At 44.0% G+C, this 21,799-nt stretch overlaps 3 protein-coding genes across 6 annotated transcripts; 2 read left to right on the top strand and 1 right to left on the bottom strand.

Moving 5' to 3' along the window:
• Nucleotides 1-213: 213 nt before the first annotated feature.
• On the top strand, nucleotides 214-7,430 carry tgm2a (transglutaminase 2, C polypeptide A). The gene is made up of 13 exons (XM_029723153.1): nucleotides 214-319; nucleotides 689-871; nucleotides 1,830-2,057; nucleotides 2,150-2,268; nucleotides 2,416-2,544; nucleotides 2,658-2,835; nucleotides 3,534-3,663; nucleotides 3,759-3,862; nucleotides 4,366-4,608; nucleotides 4,698-4,973; nucleotides 5,069-5,229; nucleotides 6,436-6,572; nucleotides 6,842-7,430. Exons 1-13 carry the CDS (start codon nucleotides 310-312, stop codon nucleotides 6,987-6,989), a joined length of 2,046 nt encoding a protein of 681 aa, XP_029579013.1. The 5' UTR covers nucleotides 214-309; the 3' UTR covers nucleotides 6,990-7,430.
• Nucleotides 7,343-11,620, bottom strand: LOC115168156 (regulation of nuclear pre-mRNA domain-containing protein 1B). Of its 3 annotated transcripts, none has more exons than XM_029723157.1 (9): nucleotides 11,489-11,620; nucleotides 11,206-11,302; nucleotides 10,577-10,796; nucleotides 10,312-10,441; nucleotides 9,873-10,012; nucleotides 9,571-9,692; nucleotides 9,169-9,295; nucleotides 8,799-8,974; nucleotides 7,343-8,603 (listed from the first exon to the last, which is right to left on the bottom strand). In XM_029723157.1, exons 3-9 carry the CDS (start codon nucleotides 10,725-10,727, stop codon nucleotides 8,454-8,456), a joined length of 996 nt encoding a protein of 331 aa, XP_029579017.1. In that variant the 5' UTR covers nucleotides 10,728-10,796; nucleotides 11,206-11,302; nucleotides 11,489-11,620; the 3' UTR covers nucleotides 7,343-8,453. The 3 variants fall into 3 exon arrangements, with proteins under 3 accessions (XP_029579017.1, XP_029579014.1, XP_029579015.1); XM_029723154.1 differs by having other exon boundaries at nucleotides 11,194-11,302; XM_029723155.1 differs by having other exon boundaries at nucleotides 11,145-11,302.
• Nucleotides 11,621-11,671: 51 nt separating this feature from the next.
• tti1 (TELO2 interacting protein 1) lies at nucleotides 11,672-18,933 on the top strand. Of its 2 annotated transcripts, XM_029723151.1 has the most exons (8): nucleotides 11,674-11,778; nucleotides 12,110-14,437; nucleotides 14,618-14,785; nucleotides 15,134-15,279; nucleotides 15,442-15,582; nucleotides 16,817-17,021; nucleotides 18,106-18,193; nucleotides 18,376-18,933. In XM_029723151.1, the coding sequence occupies exons 2-8, from the start codon at nucleotides 12,133-12,135 to the stop codon at nucleotides 18,596-18,598; spliced, it is 3,276 nt and encodes a 1,091-aa protein (XP_029579011.1). In that variant the 5' UTR covers nucleotides 11,674-11,778; nucleotides 12,110-12,132; the 3' UTR covers nucleotides 18,599-18,933. The 2 variants fall into 2 exon arrangements, with proteins under 2 accessions (XP_029579012.1, XP_029579011.1); XM_029723152.1 differs by lacking the exons at nucleotides 18,106-18,193; nucleotides 18,376-18,933 and having other exon boundaries at nucleotides 11,672-11,778; nucleotides 15,442-15,616; nucleotides 16,817-17,011.
• The last annotated feature ends 2,866 nt before the right edge of the window (nucleotides 18,934-21,799 follow it).

Here is a 21,799-nt window from a genome sequence, read left to right on the forward strand (position 1 = left end):
GTTGTAAAGTATTTATAGATCACCATGCAAGTGTCAGGTCTGTGTGAGTCATTGTTACACATAGCAAGCTATACCATAGGCTGAATTTACAAACCTACAGTTTACAATTCCATATTTATGTAATGCAAGCCACATTTAATCATTTTGGGGAAGGAACAACGTGACTAAAACAGCTTTAAGGGGGATGTGGCCTGACAGACAACGTGGTCATGTTACACATGCTACAAATATCCCTGAGCTGACATTACAGCCATCATAAAGCATGCGTTCTAACAGTCCGACCAGGAACACCCGGCATTATCTAAAGTAATGGATCAAGGTAAAATAACAACGTTTCTTTTGTGTGCATCTATGTTGTATAGATAAATCAAAATGTAATGTGGTTCTTCAACGTCTTTGTCTGTGTTTTACTCATGGAAGCCCTCCAAGTTTGACAGGTTGGTGGACAGGTTGTTAAACAATTGAAATGACATATTTTGGCTAAGAAATACTATCAGCAGAAAATAAGCTTGACATTTGGGAACCTGTTGCTGATTAACATAGATGAATAAGTAATATAAGAGTTTGAAAGGGATACAAATCACTGCTTGTTAGTAATCCACATTTTTACCTGTTGTACTATACATTATTACTTAGGAAAATGGTGTTGATGAGATTGAAATGTGTTTTTAATTGACTTATTTCACAGCCTTGGATATAGAGCGATGTGATTTGGAGAGTAGGATCAACAATACTACTCACCACACTGACCAGAATGGGCTTGACCGGCTGATAGTTAGAAGGGGCCTGCCCTTCACCATCACTTTGCACCTCAGATCTGGGAGTCAGTTCCAAGCAGGCGTCAGCACCTTCAGGCTCATAGTAGAGATAGGTACAGTACTGTGGACACGATACAAAGACCTCATTAGGATTGGAACATTCACTATATTGTCAGCAAAGCTGTATGTATATGAATTTATATTCATGTATATGAATTTACATTTACAGTGGGGTCTGAAATTATTGACACCCTTGATAAAGACGAGCAAAAATGATATAATAAATCTTTCTAATATTTCAAGTTGGCCATTTTAATTTATAGGATTCATATTAAAATTAGCAATGGCCATCTCAGTCTCCGGACTCTCCGAACCCATTGAACACCTTTGGTTTGAATTGAAGAGGGCAGTCCATAAGAGCAGACGAAGGATATCAAGGATCTGGAAAGATTCTGTAATAAAGTCTTAAAGGATTCAGTTGATAAAGTCCTCAAACATTCCCAATGTGTTCTCCAACTCATAAAACAATTTAGAAACAGGCTCAGTGCCATTATCCCCGCAAGGTGAGGTATTGAAAGGGATTGAAAACTAGGGTGTCAATCATTTTTACACCTACCTTTTTGAGAAAAAAAGTGTTTATTGTTAAACAAAATCTCTTTCAGCAATTCTCTCAGCAGTCTTAGTATAAAATCATATAATTTCCCAATTTATTTTAGCATACAATACAGCTCATTATTTGTATGATTTATTATATCATTTTTGCTCATCTTTATCAAGGGTGTCAATCATTTCGGACCCCACTGTAAATGTAAATTCATATACATTAATGTAAATTCACATACATACAGTTTTGCTGACAAAATACTGAATTTTCAAGCAAGGATTCTCCAACTATCTGTCAAATCCTCTTTCTTGTGCTTTTTGAGGTGGAATGACACAAGTGTCAATAATTTCAGACCCTACTGAAGGTCTACGGCATCGAGGGGAATCATCTCTTCGGTTTCTCATTTTCCTCAGTGTCTACAGGTGACTTGTCCTAAAGGCATAATTCTAATTTATGTCTTTCAACAGGGCCGTTACCTAAAGAGCAATCAGGCACCAAGTCTACCTTCAGCCTGACTGACTCCGCATCAAAGACAGCCTGGAGTGCGTCCACTACTAGTCCTCCTGGGAATGTAGTCTCTCTGTCTGTGTCCTCCCCTCCTGATGTCCCCATTGGACTGTACTCCTTGACCTTGGACCAGGGCCAGAAAGTCAAACTGGGGGAGTTTGTACTGCTGTTCAATCCCTGGTGTGCCAGTAAGTCAGTGTTTCTTTGCACTATCATTAGACCAGGGAGCTCTGTAACAGATCTCGTCTGTAATCTGCTTGTCTATTTTTCTTGGCTACAGAGGATGCAGTATACATGGAGGAAGAGAGAGATAGGCAGGAGTATGTGTTATCCCAGGCTGGTCTCATCTACAAAGGCACAACAAAACGAATCAAAGCTTCCCCATGGACATTTGGCCAGGTATGTTGTGGTGCTTCCACAGAATAATACATTATATAATGTACATGTAGCATGCATAATTGGAATCTGAATTAGTTGAACTATGTACAGTATGACAAGCCAGGATGAATGTATATGTATCCCTGTCTTCCGGTTCTCCCTCTGTAGTTTGAGCCTGGGATGCTGGACATCTGTCTGAAACTTCTGGATGAGAATCCTAAATACTCGTCAGATGCCGATGCAGACTGTTCTGGAAGGAGAAACCCAGTTTATGTGACTAGGGTGATCAGTGCCATGGTAAGTGAGAGCACTGAAGTACCAGGATATGGCTGTGCTCAGACTAAACATCAGGCACTATTGACTGCAATACATCAATATAAGAAAGTTATGATTTTATCCTTGTGTGTCAGATCAACAGTAATGATGACAAAGGTGTGCTAGTGGGGAACTGGTCAGGTGACTATGATGATGGCGTAAGACCCTCTCACTGGACAGACAGTGTTGCCATACTACATCAGTGGGCTGATAACTGCTGCCAGAGGGTTCGCTATGGCCAGTGTTGGGTGTTTGCTGCAGTAGCATGCACAGGTAAAATACAAAATAACTTTGTTCAGTTCCATTGTTAATGGGATTTTTTCAATGGCGAAGCAACAAATTCAGTACCAGTCAAAAATAGGGCTATATTCTGTATACCACCACTACCTTGTCACAACACAACCGATTGGCTCAAATGCATTAAGAAGGAAAGAAATTCCACAAATTAACTTTTAACAAGGCACACTTGTTAATTGAAATGCATTCCAGGTGACTACCTCATGAAGTTGGTTGAGAGAATGCCAAGAGTGTGCAAAGCTGTCATCAAGGTAAAGAGTAGCTACTTTGAAGAATCTAAAATCTAAAATCTATTTTGATTTGTTTAACACTTTTTTGGTTACTACATAATTCCATATGTGTTGTTTCATAGTTTTGATGTCTTCACTATTATTCTACAATGTAGAAAATAGCAAAAATAAAGAAAAACACATGAATGAGTAGGTGTGTCCAAACTTTTGACTGGTACTGTACATAAAATAGTGAATGTATATATTTGTCTTGAAGCTGCAAGTACTAGAATACATATTTTGTCTGGTTATGAGGCAAGCCCTTTAACAAGATTATTTATAGTGCATGGCTTCAATGGAAACTGTCAGGACTGTAATCTGCAGCTACTTGTAATATCTTCAATGCCTTTCTTTAAGTGCCAAGTGATAGGAAGGTGCTGATGTGTGACTTCTTCTGTCCACAAGTTTCTCGTGCTCTGGGTATCCCGTGTCGAGTGGTTACTAACTTTGGATCCGCTCATGACACGAACAGCAACCTACTGATTGAGTTCCTGTATGATGAGGATGGAAATGATATATCTGATGATTCAGTATGGTGAGAATAATACTATAAGCGCTACTGAAACAAAAATGCTCTATATGATCGTGAAACAATGTTACAATGTACCTGTATTATACACTTTGTCTCAGGAACTTCCACGTGTGGGTAGATAATTGGATGGCTCGTCCTGATCTTGATGCAGGCTATGATGGCTGGCAAGCAAGTGACCCCACACCACAAGAAAAGAGTGAAGGTGATCCTGCAAATGTTAATGCACAAAAGTTACATTTCAAGTCAGACATCACCGTGTGTATGAAAATGCTTCATAGATTAAGCTAGTACTATTATCATGGCCAAAGCAAGTAATGAATTAATTCACACTCTAGGCACAGGCCTCTTAGGTGTCTTAGAATGCAATACTATCTGTGTGATATGCCTGTTACTAGGTATTAATCCACTCAGCTGGGAGTATCTAGGTCACTTGTCACACTATCTACATCAACTCATTTAATGTAAGGTGCAACCAGTTAAGATGCATGGTAGTCTGATGTAGGCCTATCTTCAGAGATATCCAGAGACAATTGTTGAAAGGGAAGCGTTTTAGGATGTGTTACTTTGTCTGGCATGTACTCTCACAACAATTTTCAATGCGCGGTAACATGATCACATTTTAAGTTTGAATTCAGTTGACAGCTTGTCAAGGAGGCAGGGCAGTACAACAACCCACTCCATGTCCTTGGTTATTCTATCTGACAGGAGTTTTCTGCTGTGGCCCTGTCCCTCTGAAAGCCATTAAAGAGGGGGAACTAAACCTGAAGTACGACGCCCCGTTTGTGTTTGCTGAGGTCAACGCTGACGTGGTCGAGTATGTGAAGCTGACCAATGGCAGGATGGTAAAGATGGGGGGATCGTCCATGGATGTGGGGCACTTTATTAGCACCAAGGCTGTGGGCAGTGACGAGAGGCACGACATCACACACCTATACAAGCACCCTGAAGGTAGGCCACATGTCTGCAGGACACATAAAATCAGACTAGTCTTTGTAAATCTGTGCTAAAGCTGCATTATAACTTCTGGTGGCTTTCAGGTTCTTTGCAGGAGAGAGAGGTCTATGAGAGAGCCAAGCATCACAATGACCTCCAGCAGAAAGGACAGGAACCAGGCCTGAAGGTGAAGATCAAGGTGTCTCCTGACATGGACATTGGGGCGGATTTTGATGTGTTTGCAGTCATCGCAAACAACACAGAGGCTGACAAGACGTGTCGTGTTATGTTTTATGCCCGAATTGTGTCCTATGATGGCAAACCAGGTGCCAATTGTGGATTTATTGAAGACTTAACCATGGAGGTTCCCACGGGAAAAGGTCAGGTTTCATTCGTTTCACTTCGTGCCATCTACAGTATTAGCCAGAAACATGGAACGTATGTTTTCCTGACCCTGCTGTCTTCTGATCTGTAGAGAAGCGCCTTCCCTTAAGACTGGAGTATGTTGACTATGGTGACACCATAAAGTCAGATAGGCTGATTCAATTGGTTCTTATTGTCATCGAATCAAGTCCCAGGGAATTCCACAAGGCAAAGAGGACCATTGTGCTGGAGAACCCAGATATAGCCATTAAGGTATTGGTTATTTTCTTTACCAATTCTTTGTAGAAATTGGGATGTTAAATCAAATCATTCAAAATGTTTCCTTTCCTCAGATAAAGTTGATTACTTTTAGTGTAATATTTACATTACCGTTCAAAAGTTTGGGGTCACTTAGAAATGTCCTTCTTTTTGAAAAAAAAGAAAAAAAAGTGTCAATTAAAATAACATCAAATTGATCAGAAATACGGTGTAGACATTGTTAATGTTGTAAATGACTATTGTAGCTGGAAACGGCAGATTCTTTATGGAATATCTACATAGGCGCAGAGGCCCATTATCAGCAACCATCACTCCTGTGTTTCAATGGCACGTTGTGTTAGCTAATCCAAGTTTATCATTTTAAAAGGCTAATTGATCCTTAGAAAAACCTTTCGCAATTATGTTAGCACAGCTGAAAACTGTTGTTCTAATTAAAGAAGCAATAAAACTGGCCATTAGACTAGCTGAGCATCTGAAGCATCAGCATTTGTGGGTTCAATTACAGGCTCAAAATGCCCAGGAACAAAGAACTATCTTCTGAAACTCATCAGTCTATTCTTGTTCTGAGAAATTAAGGCTATTCCAGGCGAGAAATTGCCAAGAAACTGAAGATCTCGAACAACGCTGTGTACTACTCCCTTCACAGAACAGCACACACAGGCTCTAACCAGAATAGAAAGAGGAGTGGGAGGCCCTGGTGCACAACTGAGCAAGAGGACAATTACATTAGTGTCTAGTTTGAGAAGCAGAAGCCTCACAAGTCTTCAACTGGCAGTTTCATTAAATAATACCCTCAAAACACCAGTCTCAACGTCAACAGTGAAGAGGCGACTCCGGGATGCTGGCCTTCTAGGCTGAGTTGCGAAGAAAAAGCCATATCTCAGACTGGCCAATAAAAATAAAAGATTAAGATGGGCAAAAGAACGGACACTGGACAGAGGAACTATGCCTAGAAGGCCAGCATCTGTACGCCTATGTAGATATTCCATTAAAAATCAGCCGTTTCCAGCTACAATAGTCATTTACAACATTAACAATGTCTACACTGTATTTCTGATCAATTTGATGTTATTTTAATGAACAAAAATTTGTGCTTTTCTTTCGAAAACAAGGACATTTCTAAGTGACCCCAAACTTTTGAACGGTAGTGTAGGTATTCAGAGAGGGTATAATCAGCATGTCTAACATGTTCTCCTGCAGCTCTTGGGAGAACCCAGAGTAAACCAGAAGCTGTCTGCACAAATCTCACTAGAGAACCCTCTACCAGAACCCCTGCAGAACTGCTTCTTCAGTGTGATGGGAGCCGGCCTCACAGATGGAAAAATCCTCATACAGAAGTATACAAACAGTGCTGACAAACTGGATCTGTTCAATATTAGCTTGATAGCTTTTTTAGCCACTAGTTAGCAAACAATCTCCAAATATAGAAGTACAGTACAGTTGTAGTACGCATGATTGTAAACTCACTTCAAGGTCACATATCCTTCTCACATTGAAAAATACTAGAGCTCCTCTCATATAGCCTACCAGTAAACTGGGCTCTCTGCCTACATCACTGTATCCATTCCCTCTCATGACCTTCCTGTTCTCTCCATTCTCCCTGCAGTGTTGGAACTGTGGGTCCAAAACAAGAGGCCAAGTACACAGTGGAATTCACACCTACTAGCATCGGGTCCAGGACCCTAACGGTAGACTTCGACAGTGACAAGCTGAGCAACATCAAGGGATACTTGAACATTGAGATAAAGGAATGAATAATATAACGGCCAACGACACTAATGCCATGATTTGTTTTTAAAAGAGATTTGCCACATTTCAATTGCACTGCCTTGCGGTATTTGATGACATTTGTACATTTGCATGCTGGAGCACTTAATGAGCATTTCTAATTATTCAAGAAATACAAATATTTGATTTGTTTCACAGAAATGTGAAAGACCTTTTTACATAATTTGTAAATGGTGTGAAACTCTATTGTTTTACATCAGATAGCAACAAATCTGTCTGCACTGAATCAGAGACAAGTGTCGGAAGACACTGGTAAAAATATAAACAGACTCAGTGTATCAATGTCACATTAGTCAGAGTATAAACCAGTCTGGACAGCTTTTTTTCCAATTGTTCAATTTTATTTGTATCCATGGATTTGTTTTATTACTGAAAAACTACTGCTTTAATACATCATCTGCAAAACATCATTTGTTGGGGCAGATGTCCTCCTATTACTCCTACTGCATTCTGTAACATTGGCAAGCACTTATCTCCCAGGATCCATAATCCAAACTAAAGAGATCACAGAAATCAGATTGTCAACCATTGTAAAACTGAGTTAACGATTGACACCTGAGGAAGGTGCTAAATGACTTAAATGTAAATGAAGGAAGGACTGCAGCAGTGACAGAATTAACCATGAGCCAGTTCAGATTCTGCTACTCTGTCAAGTCTGAATAATTGGTGGCCAAGCATAGTCCTGAAAAGCATCAGTCTGCTAGTTAGTTTGACACTTGTACCAAGTGATGCAATCATCTGGGAAAGAGCAATACTCATCAAAGACCATTTTATGGACACGTGTAAGTCAGTGTCTCCATCTGCCCCACGTTTGCTCTAATAACTTCTATCAACCACATGTCTGAGGGCTAAAATATTTCACATTGGATTGAGAAACACTACCGCATGGTTGTAATGGTATGGACTGACGATTGGTATGCATGACAATTCAAAACATGTTTGATGACAGAACTGAAAAGAAGGATACTGTTCGGTGTTGAGCTGGAATTATGGAAGATGAAAACAATGTCACAACCAAAATAAAACCTACGTAGAAAAACATCCCCCCCCCAACATTACAAAATCAACCAACTTTAAAGCCATTAAAATAAATGAGATGCATCTCTTCACAAAGATCTAGTGGGTGTGTGAGCCACCATCCCACCATACGAGCACAAAAACAACGCAGAAAAATGGGGATTGGCTGATGGCCAACACTTCTCTTCTTTCCAACGCAGAATCAGTTAGCTGGCGTTCGACTGGCATTCAGAATAAAAACAAACAGGAGATATTTGTCCAAGCTGGTGGAACGGAATCGTCAACCATTGTCTCTCCCACCAGGGATGTCCCCAAGCTTCCACTGTCCCTCTGAGTCTCTCCCTAGGGTTCAGTAGCTAGAGAGCAGGTTCAACAGTGTGTGCCCTGGCAAGAGGCAGGGTGTGGCAGGGAGCTCAGTCGGTGGAGAACAGGTCTCCAGCAGAGGGTAGAGGGGCCAGACCTCCCGTCACATTGGGCAGCAGAGAGAGGTCAGGCAGGCTCTGGATGTGGGACTTGAGGTCCTTGCGCACCTGGGTGACCCGTGCCAGCTTCTGTTTGAACTCCTGCAATACAAAGAATGCTACTGATGTCAAACGGTACACAGTTCAGATGGGTTCACTGCATACTTCTTCTAAAGAAGCCAAGTAAATTACAAAGCTGCTGTAATTTGATAATGGGAACATAAATATTTCCACATTCTAATTGCTTGTTTGTAACAAGAGACAAGTAAAACAGTGATTTCGATGGTTTAGACATGCCTCCAGTTTCTTCTCCCTCTCGGTGAGGGCTTCCTTCTGGCTACCGATGTACTCGGTCAGCATGCGCGCCAGCTGCCTCCTGTCCTCCAGCTCAGCAGCCAGACGTCCGTTATACTCAGCCAGCAGTAGACAGGCCTCGTCCACCGTCTTGGACAGTTTATCAGCTGCCTCCTTATCTATAGGGACAGGGGGAGTCAAGTCAAACAGGGTGGAATGTTGCCTTAAGGACAATATCAAAAACTATTTAATTCACCAAATTTAAGTTTGAAAAAAGAATCCCTAGGCCTACAATACACATTGAGTTTGGAGATAGGCGGGGACAAAAGTTCACCTGTGCTCCAGATAGCATGAAGACTCCCTCAGGACTTACCAGTGATCTTCTCCAGCAGGGACACATCCTGCACCTCCTGTGGCAGAGAGGCGATCTTCTGGCGCACAGCAGCATCACCCGAGGCCGCATTCTCCAGGTCCTGCAGGGCTTTGACCAGCTCCTCCGTCTGAGGGGAGAATGGGGGAAGAAGTGAAGGGTGTGTGAATACCAAAGCTCTGGGTATCAATCTGGAGAATGTTTCTAAAACACAATTCACAACCAAAGTACAAAAACAAGAATTTTCCAAATCATGAGTCCATTGGACATCTACGGATCACTGACACCTAGTGGAGAGTTGGGAGATAATTACAACTAGTGTGAAAAGCTGTCACATTGCAGTGTAATAAGCAAAGCACTGGTGAATGGGCTAAAGATATATGGAGTTGTGTTAGTTCTGTCTACCAGCTGTGGCCCTGAGATGTCTGAATCCTGTGGGGACATGTGGCCCCTGTAGTCATCATCTTCTTCCTCTTCTTCCAGCTCCTGGATTTTCTGATAGGTCCGTTTAGGGGCCTTCTTCTCTTCTGTAAAAAATACCACAGATTTATACAAAAACAACCAATTGGAAGTTGATGTTGCATGGGAATTCTGACATCCAAATACACACACACACACATATATATATAGAAAACATGCTGTCACCAGTAAGTAATTTAGTAAAGCTGAACTGCTACATCAGTGATAACCTAGGGGACTGACCGTACCTGTGGGTTGGTGTTGGGGGCTGTTAGAGTCTTCGATGGCGAGCTTCAGCTGCTGGATGAACTCTACCTTGTAGAGGCTGCGCTCCTGCCAGATAGTGAGCAGCCTGTCCATGGGCCTTCTACAGCCATCATCAGCCTCTCTGAGGGAGAGAGAGAAAAATAGTAATTCATCATGATATTCAATTCTCCCTAGCCAAGCAACTCAATAACTTATTTGATTCTCTTGGTTATTGTCTTGTTATACTGCTGTAGCAGTAGCAGTGTACTCCACTTACCAATGTTTAGAAGCAGGTTAATGTCTTACTGATGTAGCTAGGCCAACCCTCCAATGCAAACATGGTATACTAAAACATAGGCCTGCAGCACACGTCTCTTTACGGAACATTTCAGTGCAAGAGAAAAGTTTAGCTCTGAAACTGTATCATCCCAGACCACATACCTTGCAACATGAGAGCAAGCATCAACAAGGACCGTCTCAAAGTCTTTGGCGAACTCTGGACCTTTCTTCTTGCTGTTTTGAATCACGTCATTGGCAAGATAAAGGAAAGTCAACTTCCTGCTGCTTTTTGCTGATAGACAAATACAGAAAGTAGACAAACTAAATAACAGTGTTTGGCATACTTCAAGTGACATTAACGTTTCCGTGTGTAACTAGCTGTGGTAGACAATATTGTCGAGGTGGCAACGTTCATAAGTTCTCTCACCTTTCTTCAGTTCTCTGTGCCATACTTTGACGATGAGCGACGAGTGTTTGCGATGATGAATGATCCACAGAGACAGCGTCTGAACGCTCTGCTGAGAGTTGCTGAGCTCCGAAAGCTTCTTCTCCAACGCAGACTCGGAAAATGATGACATGATGTGCCCAGAGGTCTCTCTTTGATATGCCTCACCCCACAACTGTTTCTTGGACGTTAACTAAGGAAACTAGCAATGTCATCAAAAACAAAGTTCCAGCCAGTTAGCCATGCAACCTGCTAATGTTATGCATGAAACACACTAACGTTAGCTACCCAAACGTCTGTTTGTCCATGCTTCTCGAGTCTTCCTTAATTTAACTACATACAAAAACGTGTTAAATTATGCAATCGCATTTACATTTATGAGTTCGCAATCTAGTAAACGTGTTTACCTCGTTAACGTTATAGTATCTATTTACAAATAGCCATCTAGAAAGTCCTAGCTAGATAGCGTTAGCCTAGCGAGTTAGCTAACCTATTCACTGGCTTTGTTTTCTCTCTAGCTACTCTAGGATACTAGTTGCAAGTTCATTACCAATACATCCATTCACAGTCTCGTAAACGTGCCGTTTCAATACACATACATGTCGCTATACCGTCACTCCGTCAGCCAGCTGTCTTTCTAAAAGTCTCTGGATCTCTTCAAAGATGGCCGCTTGACCTTTCACCCGACACAGTCACACGGTACAAAATCTGTTCAAAAAACGTTGCAGAGCAACTGGTGAAATTAGATCATTACTTGAAATATTATACAATTATTGTCACGTGTAGCTATATTAAACGACATACAATTGCATGCAAATTAGCTAGCTAAATCAACCGCTGTCGGTCAAGTATCATCATGCTTAGCTGGGGGGAACAACAAAGGTGCAATCGTACCGTTTCCTTTAGCCAGTTTTGCAGGTCAAAAAATGGAGGTGCAGCGAAGTAAACTTTGACCCCAAAATATGTTTAAATATAATTAATTTACAAGTATTAACTGCACCAAAGCAAGCAAGCTAGCTAACAAGCATGGTAAACACAGCTTTGCGACGCAGGATAATGACGTAGCTACAGGGAAAAGTGACGCTTGTGTGACAGCCAGCTAGGACAGTCTTCATTCAGTTTCAGTGCTGTATCTCGAAAGGAGTTCGTCTCAGATGTCCGTCACAAAATATTTACTAACAAAGGTAAGCTAATTTGAAGCTTACTTTGTTAGGTTACTCTTGCTTTGGCATTTAAGCATTCCATTAGATAGCTAGCTTTCTGTCTATCTAACGTTAACGTCACCTTTAGCAAGGATGGCCAGGCAAAGTTCTGTTTTGGGGTGACTAGCAAAGGACCAAAGTTAGGCCTATAAGATGAACATTTAGGTAACTGAAAGATATACCTCTAAGCTATTATTCTGATAGTCAAAATCATTTTAATGCATTGAGCATGCCTACTGCTAAACAGCATCCCACTACTGCATCCCAAAACAGTTTATGATCAGATGACCAATATCATAATTCTCTCTTTCAGTGAGTGACATCTGTCTTCAAAGAATGGACCATCAGATTGACGACCCAAAGCTTGCTTTTGCATACCTCCGTCCAGCCTGTGTGCTCCTGACTCGTGAGCCCACGGTGGGCAATGTGGAAACCCTGAGCACACAGCTAAGGCATGTAAATCATGGAACTCTGCAGCAGCTGCAGGACTATGTCCTTTTTCCTCTCCGCTTCATCCTGAAAATCCCTGGCCCTAAGCGGGATGGCTTGATCCAAGCTGTGGCCGAGGCCATGGGATATGTCCTGGAGAACACCTGTGTACGGAGCTGGGAGACGCTGAGGGACCTTCTCTCAGAGCTCTGCCTCTGCCTCTGCTCCCCCACGGACCCAGGGAAGCCAGCACCTACCTCAGAGGAGCTGAGAGCTGCAGTACTGAGGTGCCTGGACGCTCTGCTCCATGCAGCCTATGGTGACGTGGTCTTCAAGCTGTTTGAGCCCATCATGCTGTCTGGCCTTGGGGCTGCTATCTCCCTGCTGCTGGCACTGGGAGAGCAGGAGAAGTCCCGCACCGTGCAGGCTGCTGCTCTGAAATGCCTGCAGGCCCTGACCCTCCAGTGTGACTGTTCTATGGACCATGTGTTGGTGGGTCAGAAGGAGAGGCGTATCCTAGGCAGCACCATGGCTTCTTTCTTACCTGGGATCACCATCGCTGTGAGCCGTGTGATCACTGGCGATATGAGACATGGACATGCTGTCACAGTTAGGGCCATTAAGGTGTGGTTCAAGACAGTGGGATTGGTGATGGCTGACGACCAGCTTCAGAACACAGGGACTGGGGAGAGACAGCTGTGGGAACTGGGGAGAGTATGGGAGCTGGTAGTGCAGAGAACTCCGGACTGGGTGCGAAACACCTCTGGGAGGCTGGCCTTACTGTTAAAAAAGATCATCTCCTGCACCTCAGCTCATCAGCACTGGAGAGTGAGGCTTGAGATGGTGAACTTCTCAGACCACCTCCTGGCCAACTGTAACTCCTCCCTGGGTGAGTGTGTGGGCCCCCTCCTGGAGGCTCTGGTGGGGGCTGTGAACGATGAGGAGCCCACTGTGAGGGAGAGGTGTGAGGCTGCCCTGAGGGAGGTGGCAGAGAGGCATCAGAGCTCAGATAGTAACAACCAGGCCTTTACTGACGTGCTGTCAGAGAACCTCCACTCCCTGGCCACCTCGCTGCCGCGCCTCATGAGGACGTCTGATGACCAGCGTAAGGTGTTTGTCCTCAACGTGTTCCTGGGCTACCTCAAAATCCTGGGCCCCAAGGTGATAGTGGTACTCAACTCTGCGGCCCACCTCCAGCGGGTGTCCAAGGCCCTGATGCAGGTGTTGGAGTTAGACGTGATGGACGTACGCATCGTGGAGGAGAGGAGCTCTGCCGTAACTGTGGCGACGGGGCCCGGACCACATGGGGCACATGCTCAGAGGAAGCACTTCCTCTACTTCACAGACGAAAGAATCTTCTCCCTGCTCAAGGAGATCTGCAGGGTCTTAGGTTACTATGGGAACGTCTATCTCCTAGTAGATCACTTCATGGATCTGTACAAGGAGTCGTCGGTCTACAGGAAGCAAGCTGCAATGGTGCTGAATGAGGTGATCACAGGGGCAGCAGGCATCGGTGTGGCAGGAGGCCAGGAGAGGCAGGGAGTGCCCAATCAGGAGGACCTGAAAGCAGTAGTAGAATCCATCATAGAGGAGTACATCTGCCTGAGCCACTGGCACCTGCCAACCCTTATTGGTGAGGAGTCAGACAAAGGGGAACAGGAGCAGCAAACTCAGTCTAGTCTCTTCTCCATATCTAATGAGGTTGAAGGGAAAGGGAATCCCCTCCAGTTGGTCCAAGCAGTCCACAAGAGCTCCACAATCCACGAGCTGAACAGCAACATCTGGCAGATCTGCATTCAATTGGAGGGGATAGGCTGCTTCGCCCAGGCCTTGGGGATGGACTTCCGTCTCATTCTGATGACATCACTGTACCCGGTTCTGGAGAAGGCCGGGGATGAAACCCTGTTGATCAGCCAGGCAGCGCTGGATGCCATGTGGGACATCAGCCTGGCCTGTGGATACGCCTCCCTGAAGGAGCTGATCAATGAGAACTCAGATTACCTGCTGAACGACGTGTCTTTGAACCTCCAGAGGCTGGGCGTCCACCCCCACGCCCCCAGGGTCCTCACCGTCATGTTCAGTCACTCCGACCCCAGCCTGCTGCCTCTGGTGGGGGACATAGTCCAGGACGTGCTGCTGGCTCTGGACATGAGCTACGACGAGACGTCCCCTCTGTTCTGCACTGTGCTGCACTCACTTATGAAGGCTCTAGGTAAAGTTTCCACATCCACTTAAATGTTTTCCCTAGTTTATAACATTGTTATCACCATGTCATGGCATGCTTTTGAATTGGAGAACTCAGAGGAAATTGAAACGCAGGACACAAAATGACAACCTTTAGCTAACACAGCCTAAGTAACACAATCTTAATCATGTTGCTTTTCCACTACAGCGAGGTGGTTCCCCTCTAGTGTTGCGGGAACAAGTGACGCTTTGGGAACCAAGAAGGTGCGGCGTGAGCAGGACCAGCTGAATGTGCGGCAGTTTCTCCTGGACTACCACAAACAGAAGGAGCTGGCAGTGGGCATCGGGGCAGAGGAGGAGGGTACAGAGCACCCAGGTTAGTTAGGGCTCTCTCTCTGACTGCCACACTATTCCCCTGAAAACAACGTTCTCACATTAATGATGCACAACATTAGCGCTGTGCTTGGTGAAGGTTCTCAACACTACTGTGCCGTGTCAGACCTGAATAAGTTTGACTCGTGCTGTTTTCCTCATAGCTGGGTCTGAGTCATTGCGCTGCTTTTTAGGCATCGGGACGATTTTGTGTGGTGTGCTGCTGTGACAGTTAGCCATGTTTAAAAAATGTCAATTGAAAACTGCAGCAGAAATCAGAACCCATCAGTGTTATGAGTCACTGGGTTTCTAGCACTGAATTGAAACGTGTATTATTATCATTTTAATTCAGAGCTCCCGCCAAGCATGGACTGTGAAGAGGATATGGATAGTCCTGATGTGAAAGTTGAGCTTCCAGCCCACATCACCATAGCTAAAGACGTCATGGAGCGCTGCATTCACCTGCTCTCAGACCCCAGCCTGAGACTCAGACTCAAGGTAGTCCTCTAGATTGTTTTGAATTCTAAGATACGTAGCTTGAAAACTAAAGACCAGAGAGTTCAATAAAATACAAGCCTCTGCCACATGTTGCTGTCACGTGTGCTCACTATCGCCAATTCTGTGAGTCCTGACCCAGGTTTTTGGTTTGGTTTTTTGCAGGTCCTGGATGTGTTGGAGCTGTGTGTGTGTGTGCTAAGTCAGAAGGAGAATGAGCTACTGCCCATGGCCCACCGCTGCTGGCCTGCCCTGCTGCTCAGACTTACCGCTGATGACCCATTAGCTGTCCTCCGAGCCTTCAGGGTGTCTATTTCACTACTGCTCCCACCTTCACTCAGTTAAATAATAATAATTTCCTGTTTACATAATACATAGTTGATTACATAATTAGGAAAAAGTACAAATGGGAATTCATTTGTCAGTCAGGTCCATAAGTATTTGGACAGTGACACAATTTGAATAATTTTGGCTCTGTACGCCACCACAATGGATTTGAAAGGAAACACCCAAGATGTGCTTTAAGTGTAGACTTTCATCTTTAATTTAAGGTTTTGTTAAAATTATTGTATGAACCGTGTCGGAATTACAGCCATTTTTATACATAGCCCCCCCCCCCCCCAATTTTAGGGTCTCAAAAGTAATTGGACAAACTAACATAATCATCAATTAAATTGTGAGCTTTAATATTTGGTTGCAAATAATTATTCTGTCACCACAGTTGTTTTCCGTGGTCTTCCGGGACTTTTGGTGTTCCTGAGCTCACCAGTGCGTTCTTTCTTTTTAAGAATGTCCCAAATAGTTGATTTGGCCACACCTAATGTTTTAGCTGTCTCTCTGATGGATTTGTTTTGATTTGTCAGCCTAATGATGGCTGCTTCACTGGCAGTGACAGCTCTTTGGACTTCATATTGAGGGTTAACAGCAACAGATTCCAAATGCCACACTTGAAATCAACTCTAGACCTTTTATCTGCTTCCTTTTTTTATTTAAACCAGACAAGTCAGTTAAGAACAAATTCTTGTTTACTGTGATGGCCTACACCGGCCAAACCCGGACGACGCTGGGCCAATTGTGCGCCACCCTATCGAACTCCCAATCACGGCCGGTTGTGATACAGCCTGGAGTTGAACCAGGGTGTCTGTAGTGACGCCTCTAGCACTGAGATGCAGTGCCTTAGGCCGCTGCGCCACTCGGGAGCCGCGAGTGTAAATGAACTAATGAGGGAATAACACAGACCTGCTCATGGAACAGCTGAGAAGCCAATTGTCCAGTTACTTTTGGTCCCTTAAAAAGAGGGTAACCACATATAAAAAGTGCTGTAATTCCTACACCGTTCACCCGATTTGTAATACTCAAATTAAAGCTGAAAGTCTGCACTTTCAGCTCATATTCATTATTTAATTTCAACTCCAATATGCTGTGGTAGACAGCTAAAATAATTAGAACTTGGTCAATGTTCAAATATTTATGGACCTGACTGAATACATATGATTCACCTAGAACAGTTGGTATTTATAATGATGTATTTTCTCTTTAGGTTCTGTGCACATTGGGGGAAACCTGCAGAGATTTCCTGAGGAAGAGGGTGTCTAAAGAGGTGATCCCCAAGCTGACTGCCTGGCTGTCCAAACAGGCGCCAGTGAGTGCCAGGGCTGGCCCAGTCTACAGCCACACCCTGGCCTACAAGTTACAGCTGGCTGTGCTGCAGGGCCTGGGGGCTCTCTGCCTTCATCTGGACCTAGGTAGGCAGGCCACCAACACCCTCCCTTCTTTAGTCTAGGTGACACAGCTTTATTTTCATAATTCTTTAGGGAATGTTAAATCGGTAACGCTTTTTGGCCACTAGGTGTCACTATTGCACTGTTTTGGAATTACACTGGTGTATCGTGTAGACTGCATTAAAAGGTGTATGTTCATGTACATTTCCCCAACCAAGCTCCCAAGGGAGACAGACATTGCTGCTGCCTTAGTCAAGGGATATCGAGACACACAAGGCAGGGCCAGCATGACACCCACCGTTTGGATACACCTCACCTAGCTGAGCCGATTCATGGTCTTCTCTGTCCTTGGTCTGTGAAGACGCTACCTCCCTTTACATCAGCCCCAGAGGAATACAGCTGAGTCGGTTTAAGTTGAGACACAGAGAGACAGAGGCTGCAGCAGCAGAAATAGTAGAACACACTGGTAACCATCAGCTCCACCTCACCGCTGGGGCATCTCCAGAAAGGCAATTATTGGCCATAGAGAAATTCTCCCAATGTGATACGCTTTTAAGTTTATTTACCCCAATAGAGAAACACCTGGGCTGGCCTCTCCCTCAGTATTTATTTTCTGTGTTCACCTCTTGATTCCACAGAAAAGAGGGGGATCGGTATACTGGGTAAAATGAATTCTGAAATAATCCCATTTATCTTTTCAAATATGCACCAATGTTTTCTGACACAACGAGCAGGCTGGTTTTTCACCCGTCTGGGTTGAATTGCCAAATAAGAAAAGCTTTAGCAAGAAGCGAGAAAGCTTATTTTGAAATGAGGTTTGAATGGCGGCCCAGTTAGGAGCTTAGGGAATACGTGTCTGGGGTCGGGGGAATGGGGAGGGGACTACTACAAAGTGATGGAGTTGCCATGGTTATGAAAGGTACTGAGAGTGGGGAGTGGATGTGTGAAATCTGGAGATGGAGGCAGGCTGCTGTGAAATTCCCAGGTCATTTCAGTTTTTTTTTTTTTCTCAACACTATCTCCATTTCCTTTTTTCTTTTCCCATTTTTTTTCTTTTCCTTGGTTTTCCTTCTGGTATATATGTGGTATATCTGAGTTGTATTTGCAGGGGACTCAGATATGGATGCTGTAACTGAATCCTGCCTGCCCTACCTCAGCTGCAGACAGCCTCCCAAACTGCAAGAGGCCTGTCTGAGGTATATTTCTATTGCAATAATAAATCTAGCAGTACAATTAAAAGCCCGTTTTTATCTGGTACCATCTCCTTATCATGTCTGTATATTGTGATTTATCCCGTATAATTTATGACCTTATGTTTTAGAGTTAGCTTTCTATTATCATTTTATTCAGTTGAATGTGCTATCTCTATTCTGTGCAGTGTCTTCCTCCGCCTAATAGAAGTGGATCCTGATGCCTTCTGGTTGACTCTGAACGAGCTGTACTGTCCCTGCTCCTACAACCCGCCACACCCTGACCTGAAACCTGTGGAGCTGAGTGGGATGGGCCTCCCGAGGAATGAATACACAGATAATGTCTTGAAACTCCTGGAGGACTTTGGCTTGCCTGAGGACACACAGCCAGCAGGGATCCATATCCAGTGAGCTGCACTGATGAACAGTACCCCAGTCATCCACCCGTCTGTCCCCAAGCAGAGAAAGGAACACTACACTGACGACAGCCTCAGGAGAGCATAGCTTGTCCTAGTCTTCCCCGAACCTCTTTTTTGCAGACTTCTTCCTCTATTTTAACAGTGACTTTGAAACACCAAAATGTTAAGTGCTGATTCTGTTGTGTTGTGTTGGGTAAGGGTGTACATATTCCAATATGCTCCCAAGGGATGGACAAAAGACCAGTATTTTGAATGTAAAGAAAAAAATAAGTAATTAATAGTCCTCTTTTTAATAAACAATTATAGTTTTTTTTATTATAACAGAAATGTATTTTCCTGACCTCTTCGTTGTAACTGCTTAGCCTTTCATACAAGTAGCTGTAGCAATCTATGCCATAATTGAACTTTTCTACCGTAAGTAGAATTTCATTTGCCTGCAATCCCGTCTTTTTAAAAATGTAATTAAATTATTATTTTTTATTTCACCTTTATTTAACCAGGTAGGCCAGTTGAGAACAAGTTCTCATTTACAGCTGCGACCTGGCCAAGATAAAGCAAAGCAGTTCGACACAAACAACAACACAGTTACACGTGGGATAAAGAAAAGTACAGTCGTTAACACAATAGAAAAATCTATATACAGTGTGAGCAAATGGAGTAAGGAGGTAAGGCAATAAATAGGCCATAGTAGCGAAGTAATTACAATTTAGCAAAAAAACACTGAAGTGATAGATGTGCAGATGATGATGTGCATGTAGAAATACTGGTGTGCAAAAAAAGTAAATAAAAACAATATGGGGATGGGCTATTTACAGATGGGCTCTTTACAGATTGGCTGTGTACAGCTGCAGCGATCGGTTAGCTGCTCAGGTAGCTGATGCTTAAAGTTAGTGAGGGAGATATAAGTCTCCAACTTCAGTGATTTTTGCAATTCGTTCCAGTCATTGGCAGCAGAGAACTGGAAGGAAAGGCGGCCAATGAGGTGTTGGCTTTGGGGATGACCAGTGAGATATACCTGCTGGAGCGCGTGCTACGGGTGGGTGTTGCTATGGTGAGCAGTGAGCTGAGATAAGACGGAGCTTTACCTAGCAAAGACTTATAGATGACCTGAGCCAGTGGGTTTGGCGATTAATATCTAGCGAGGTCAAGCCGACGAGAGCATACAGGTCGCAGTGGTGGGTGTTATATGGGGCTTTGGTGACAAAACGGATGGCACTGTGATAAACTGCATCCAGTTTGCTGAGTAGAGTGTTGGAGGCTATTTTGTAAATGACATCGCCAAAGTCGAGGATTGGTAGGATAGTCAGTTTTACGAGGGTATGTTTGGCAGCATGAGTGAAGGAGGCTTTGTTAGAAATAGGAAGCTGATTCTAGATTTAATTTTGGATTGGAGATGCTTAATATGAGTCTGGAAGAAGAGTTTACAGTCTAGCCAGACATTTGTAGTTGTCCACATATTCTAAGTCAGAACCGTCCAGAGTAGTGATGCTAGTCGGGCGGGCGGGTGCGGGCAGCGATCATTTGAAGAGCATGCATTTAGTTTTACTAGCGTTTAAGAGCAGTTAGAGGCCATGGAAGGAGTGTTGTATGGCATTGAAGCTCGTTTGGAGGTTTGTTAACACAGTGTCCAAAGAAGGGCCAGATGTATACAGAATGGTGTCGTCTGCGTAGAGGTGGATCAAGGAAACACCCGCAGCAAGAGCGACATCGTTGATGTATACAGAGAAAAGAGTCGGCCCGAGAATTGAGCCCTGTGGTACCCCCATAGAGACTGCCAGAGGTCCGGACAACAGGCCCACCGATTTGACACACTGAACTCTATCTGAGAAGTAGTTGGTGAACCTGGCGAGGCAGTCATTTGAGAAACCAAGGCTGTTGAGTATGCCAATAAGAATACTGTGATTGACAGAGTCGAAAGCCTTGGCCAGGTCGATGAAGACGGCTGCACAGTACTGTCTTTTATCGATGGCGGTTATGATATCGTTTAGTACCTTGAGCGTGGCTGAGTTGCACCCGTGACCAGCTCGGAAACCGGATTGCACAGCGGAGAAGGTATGGTGGGATTCGAAATGGTCAGTGATCTGTTTGTTAACTTGGCGTTCGAAGACTTTAGAATGGCAGGGCAGGATGGATATAGGTCTGTAACAGTTTGCTTGTAGAGTGTCACCCCCCTTGACAGTGATGCGGGGTGGTCGTTTGACCGCGGACCCATAACAAATGCAGGCAATGAGGCAGTGATCAATGAGATCCTGATTTGAAAACAGCAGAGGTGTATTTGGAGGGCAAGTTGGTCAGGATAATATCTATGAGGGTGCCCATGTTTGCGGATTTAGGGTTGTACCTTGTGGGTTCCTTGATAATTTGTATGAGATTGAGGGCATCTAGCTTAGATTGTAGGTCGTCCGGGGTGTTAAGCATATCCCAGTTTAGGTCACCTAACAGAACGACTTCAGCTTCACATCTTGGTTCCATTTTTCCTTTGATAACCAGAGGTCATGGTCATTCCACACAAACCTCCCGTTGATTCACACAAAACAGATCTGCTACTTGCTGCACAAACGCTTGATTGAAAGTCCTAGCATGATTTTGATTACAACTTGAAGTCCACTGAGGGTTGAAGTGTAGGTTAGAGCCCTGGCTTGTTTGTCAGGTCTTGTTAAGACTGAGGGGTCTGGAAGCCTCTCCGTGACATAATGAATGTGCGTGCCGGGGAGACAGGAACAGGTTTGCCACATGTGCTTTGCGTTGGCGAGGGAGTGCTTTATCTCCACCATACTTTGCTATTTATCCAGCTGCCAACGCTGACAATAGCGCCATTACTCATCAGCCATGGAGGCCCTGCCTGGCAGCCCATACAGACACAGCCAGGGACGGGATGAAGCGATTTCCCTACAACCAGTCTTGATAATTTCATGCAGCAAGGGTTCATATTCTGTTAATCATCAAATCATCTGACAGTCTAGCTTGACTGATTAGGCAGGTACTGTTTGGCACACCTTAGAGTAATGCAGTTCAGAGATTACATACTGTAAGACTCAATTTGTTGATTACTCAGGATGCATGGGTGTGAGGAAGGAGACTGGCAAGAGGAAATGTATGACTGCCTTATGAGTTGACTGTGATGGAGTATTCTGGCTTTGAATAATAATGTCTCTACAATGGCAGCATACAAATCAGTGTGTGTTAGCATATA

This window comes from Salmo trutta, chromosome 30 (genome assembly GCF_901001165.1).
Source record: "Salmo trutta chromosome 30, fSalTru1.1, whole genome shotgun sequence".
NCBI classification, from domain to species: Eukaryota; Metazoa; Chordata; class Actinopteri; order Salmoniformes; family Salmonidae; genus Salmo; species Salmo trutta.

Coding starts and splice junctions, on each gene's coding strand:
- LOC115168156 (XM_029723157.1), bottom strand. CDS start 10,727: ATGTCATCATTTTCCGAGTCTGCGTTGGAGAAGAAGCTTTCGGAGCTC. Junction 10,013..10,311: donor GCTTGCTCTCATGTTGCAAG/GTATGTGGTCTG, acceptor TCTCTCCCTCAG/AGAGGCTGATGATGGCTGTA. Junction 9,296..9,570: donor ACATCTCAGGGCCACAGCTG/GTAGACAGAACT, acceptor TTCTCCCCTCAG/ACGGAGGAGCTGGTCAAAGC.
- tgm2a (XM_029723153.1), top strand. Junction 2,269..2,415: donor CCCCATGGACATTTGGCCAG/GTATGTTGTGGT, acceptor CTCCCTCTGTAG/TTTGAGCCTGGGATGCTGGA. Junction 6,573..6,841: donor GGAAAAATCCTCATACAGAA/GTATACAAACAG, acceptor TTCTCCCTGCAG/TGTTGGAACTGTGGGTCCAA.
- tti1 (XM_029723151.1), top strand. CDS start 12,133: ATGGACCATCAGATTGACGACCCAAAGCTTGCTTTTGCATACCTCCGT. Junction 14,786..15,133: donor GGAGGGTACAGAGCACCCAG/GTTAGTTAGGGC, acceptor ATTTTAATTCAG/AGCTCCCGCCAAGCATGGAC. Junction 17,022..18,105: donor CTGCCTTCATCTGGACCTAG/GTAGGCAGGCCA, acceptor TTGTATTTGCAG/GGGACTCAGATATGGATGCT.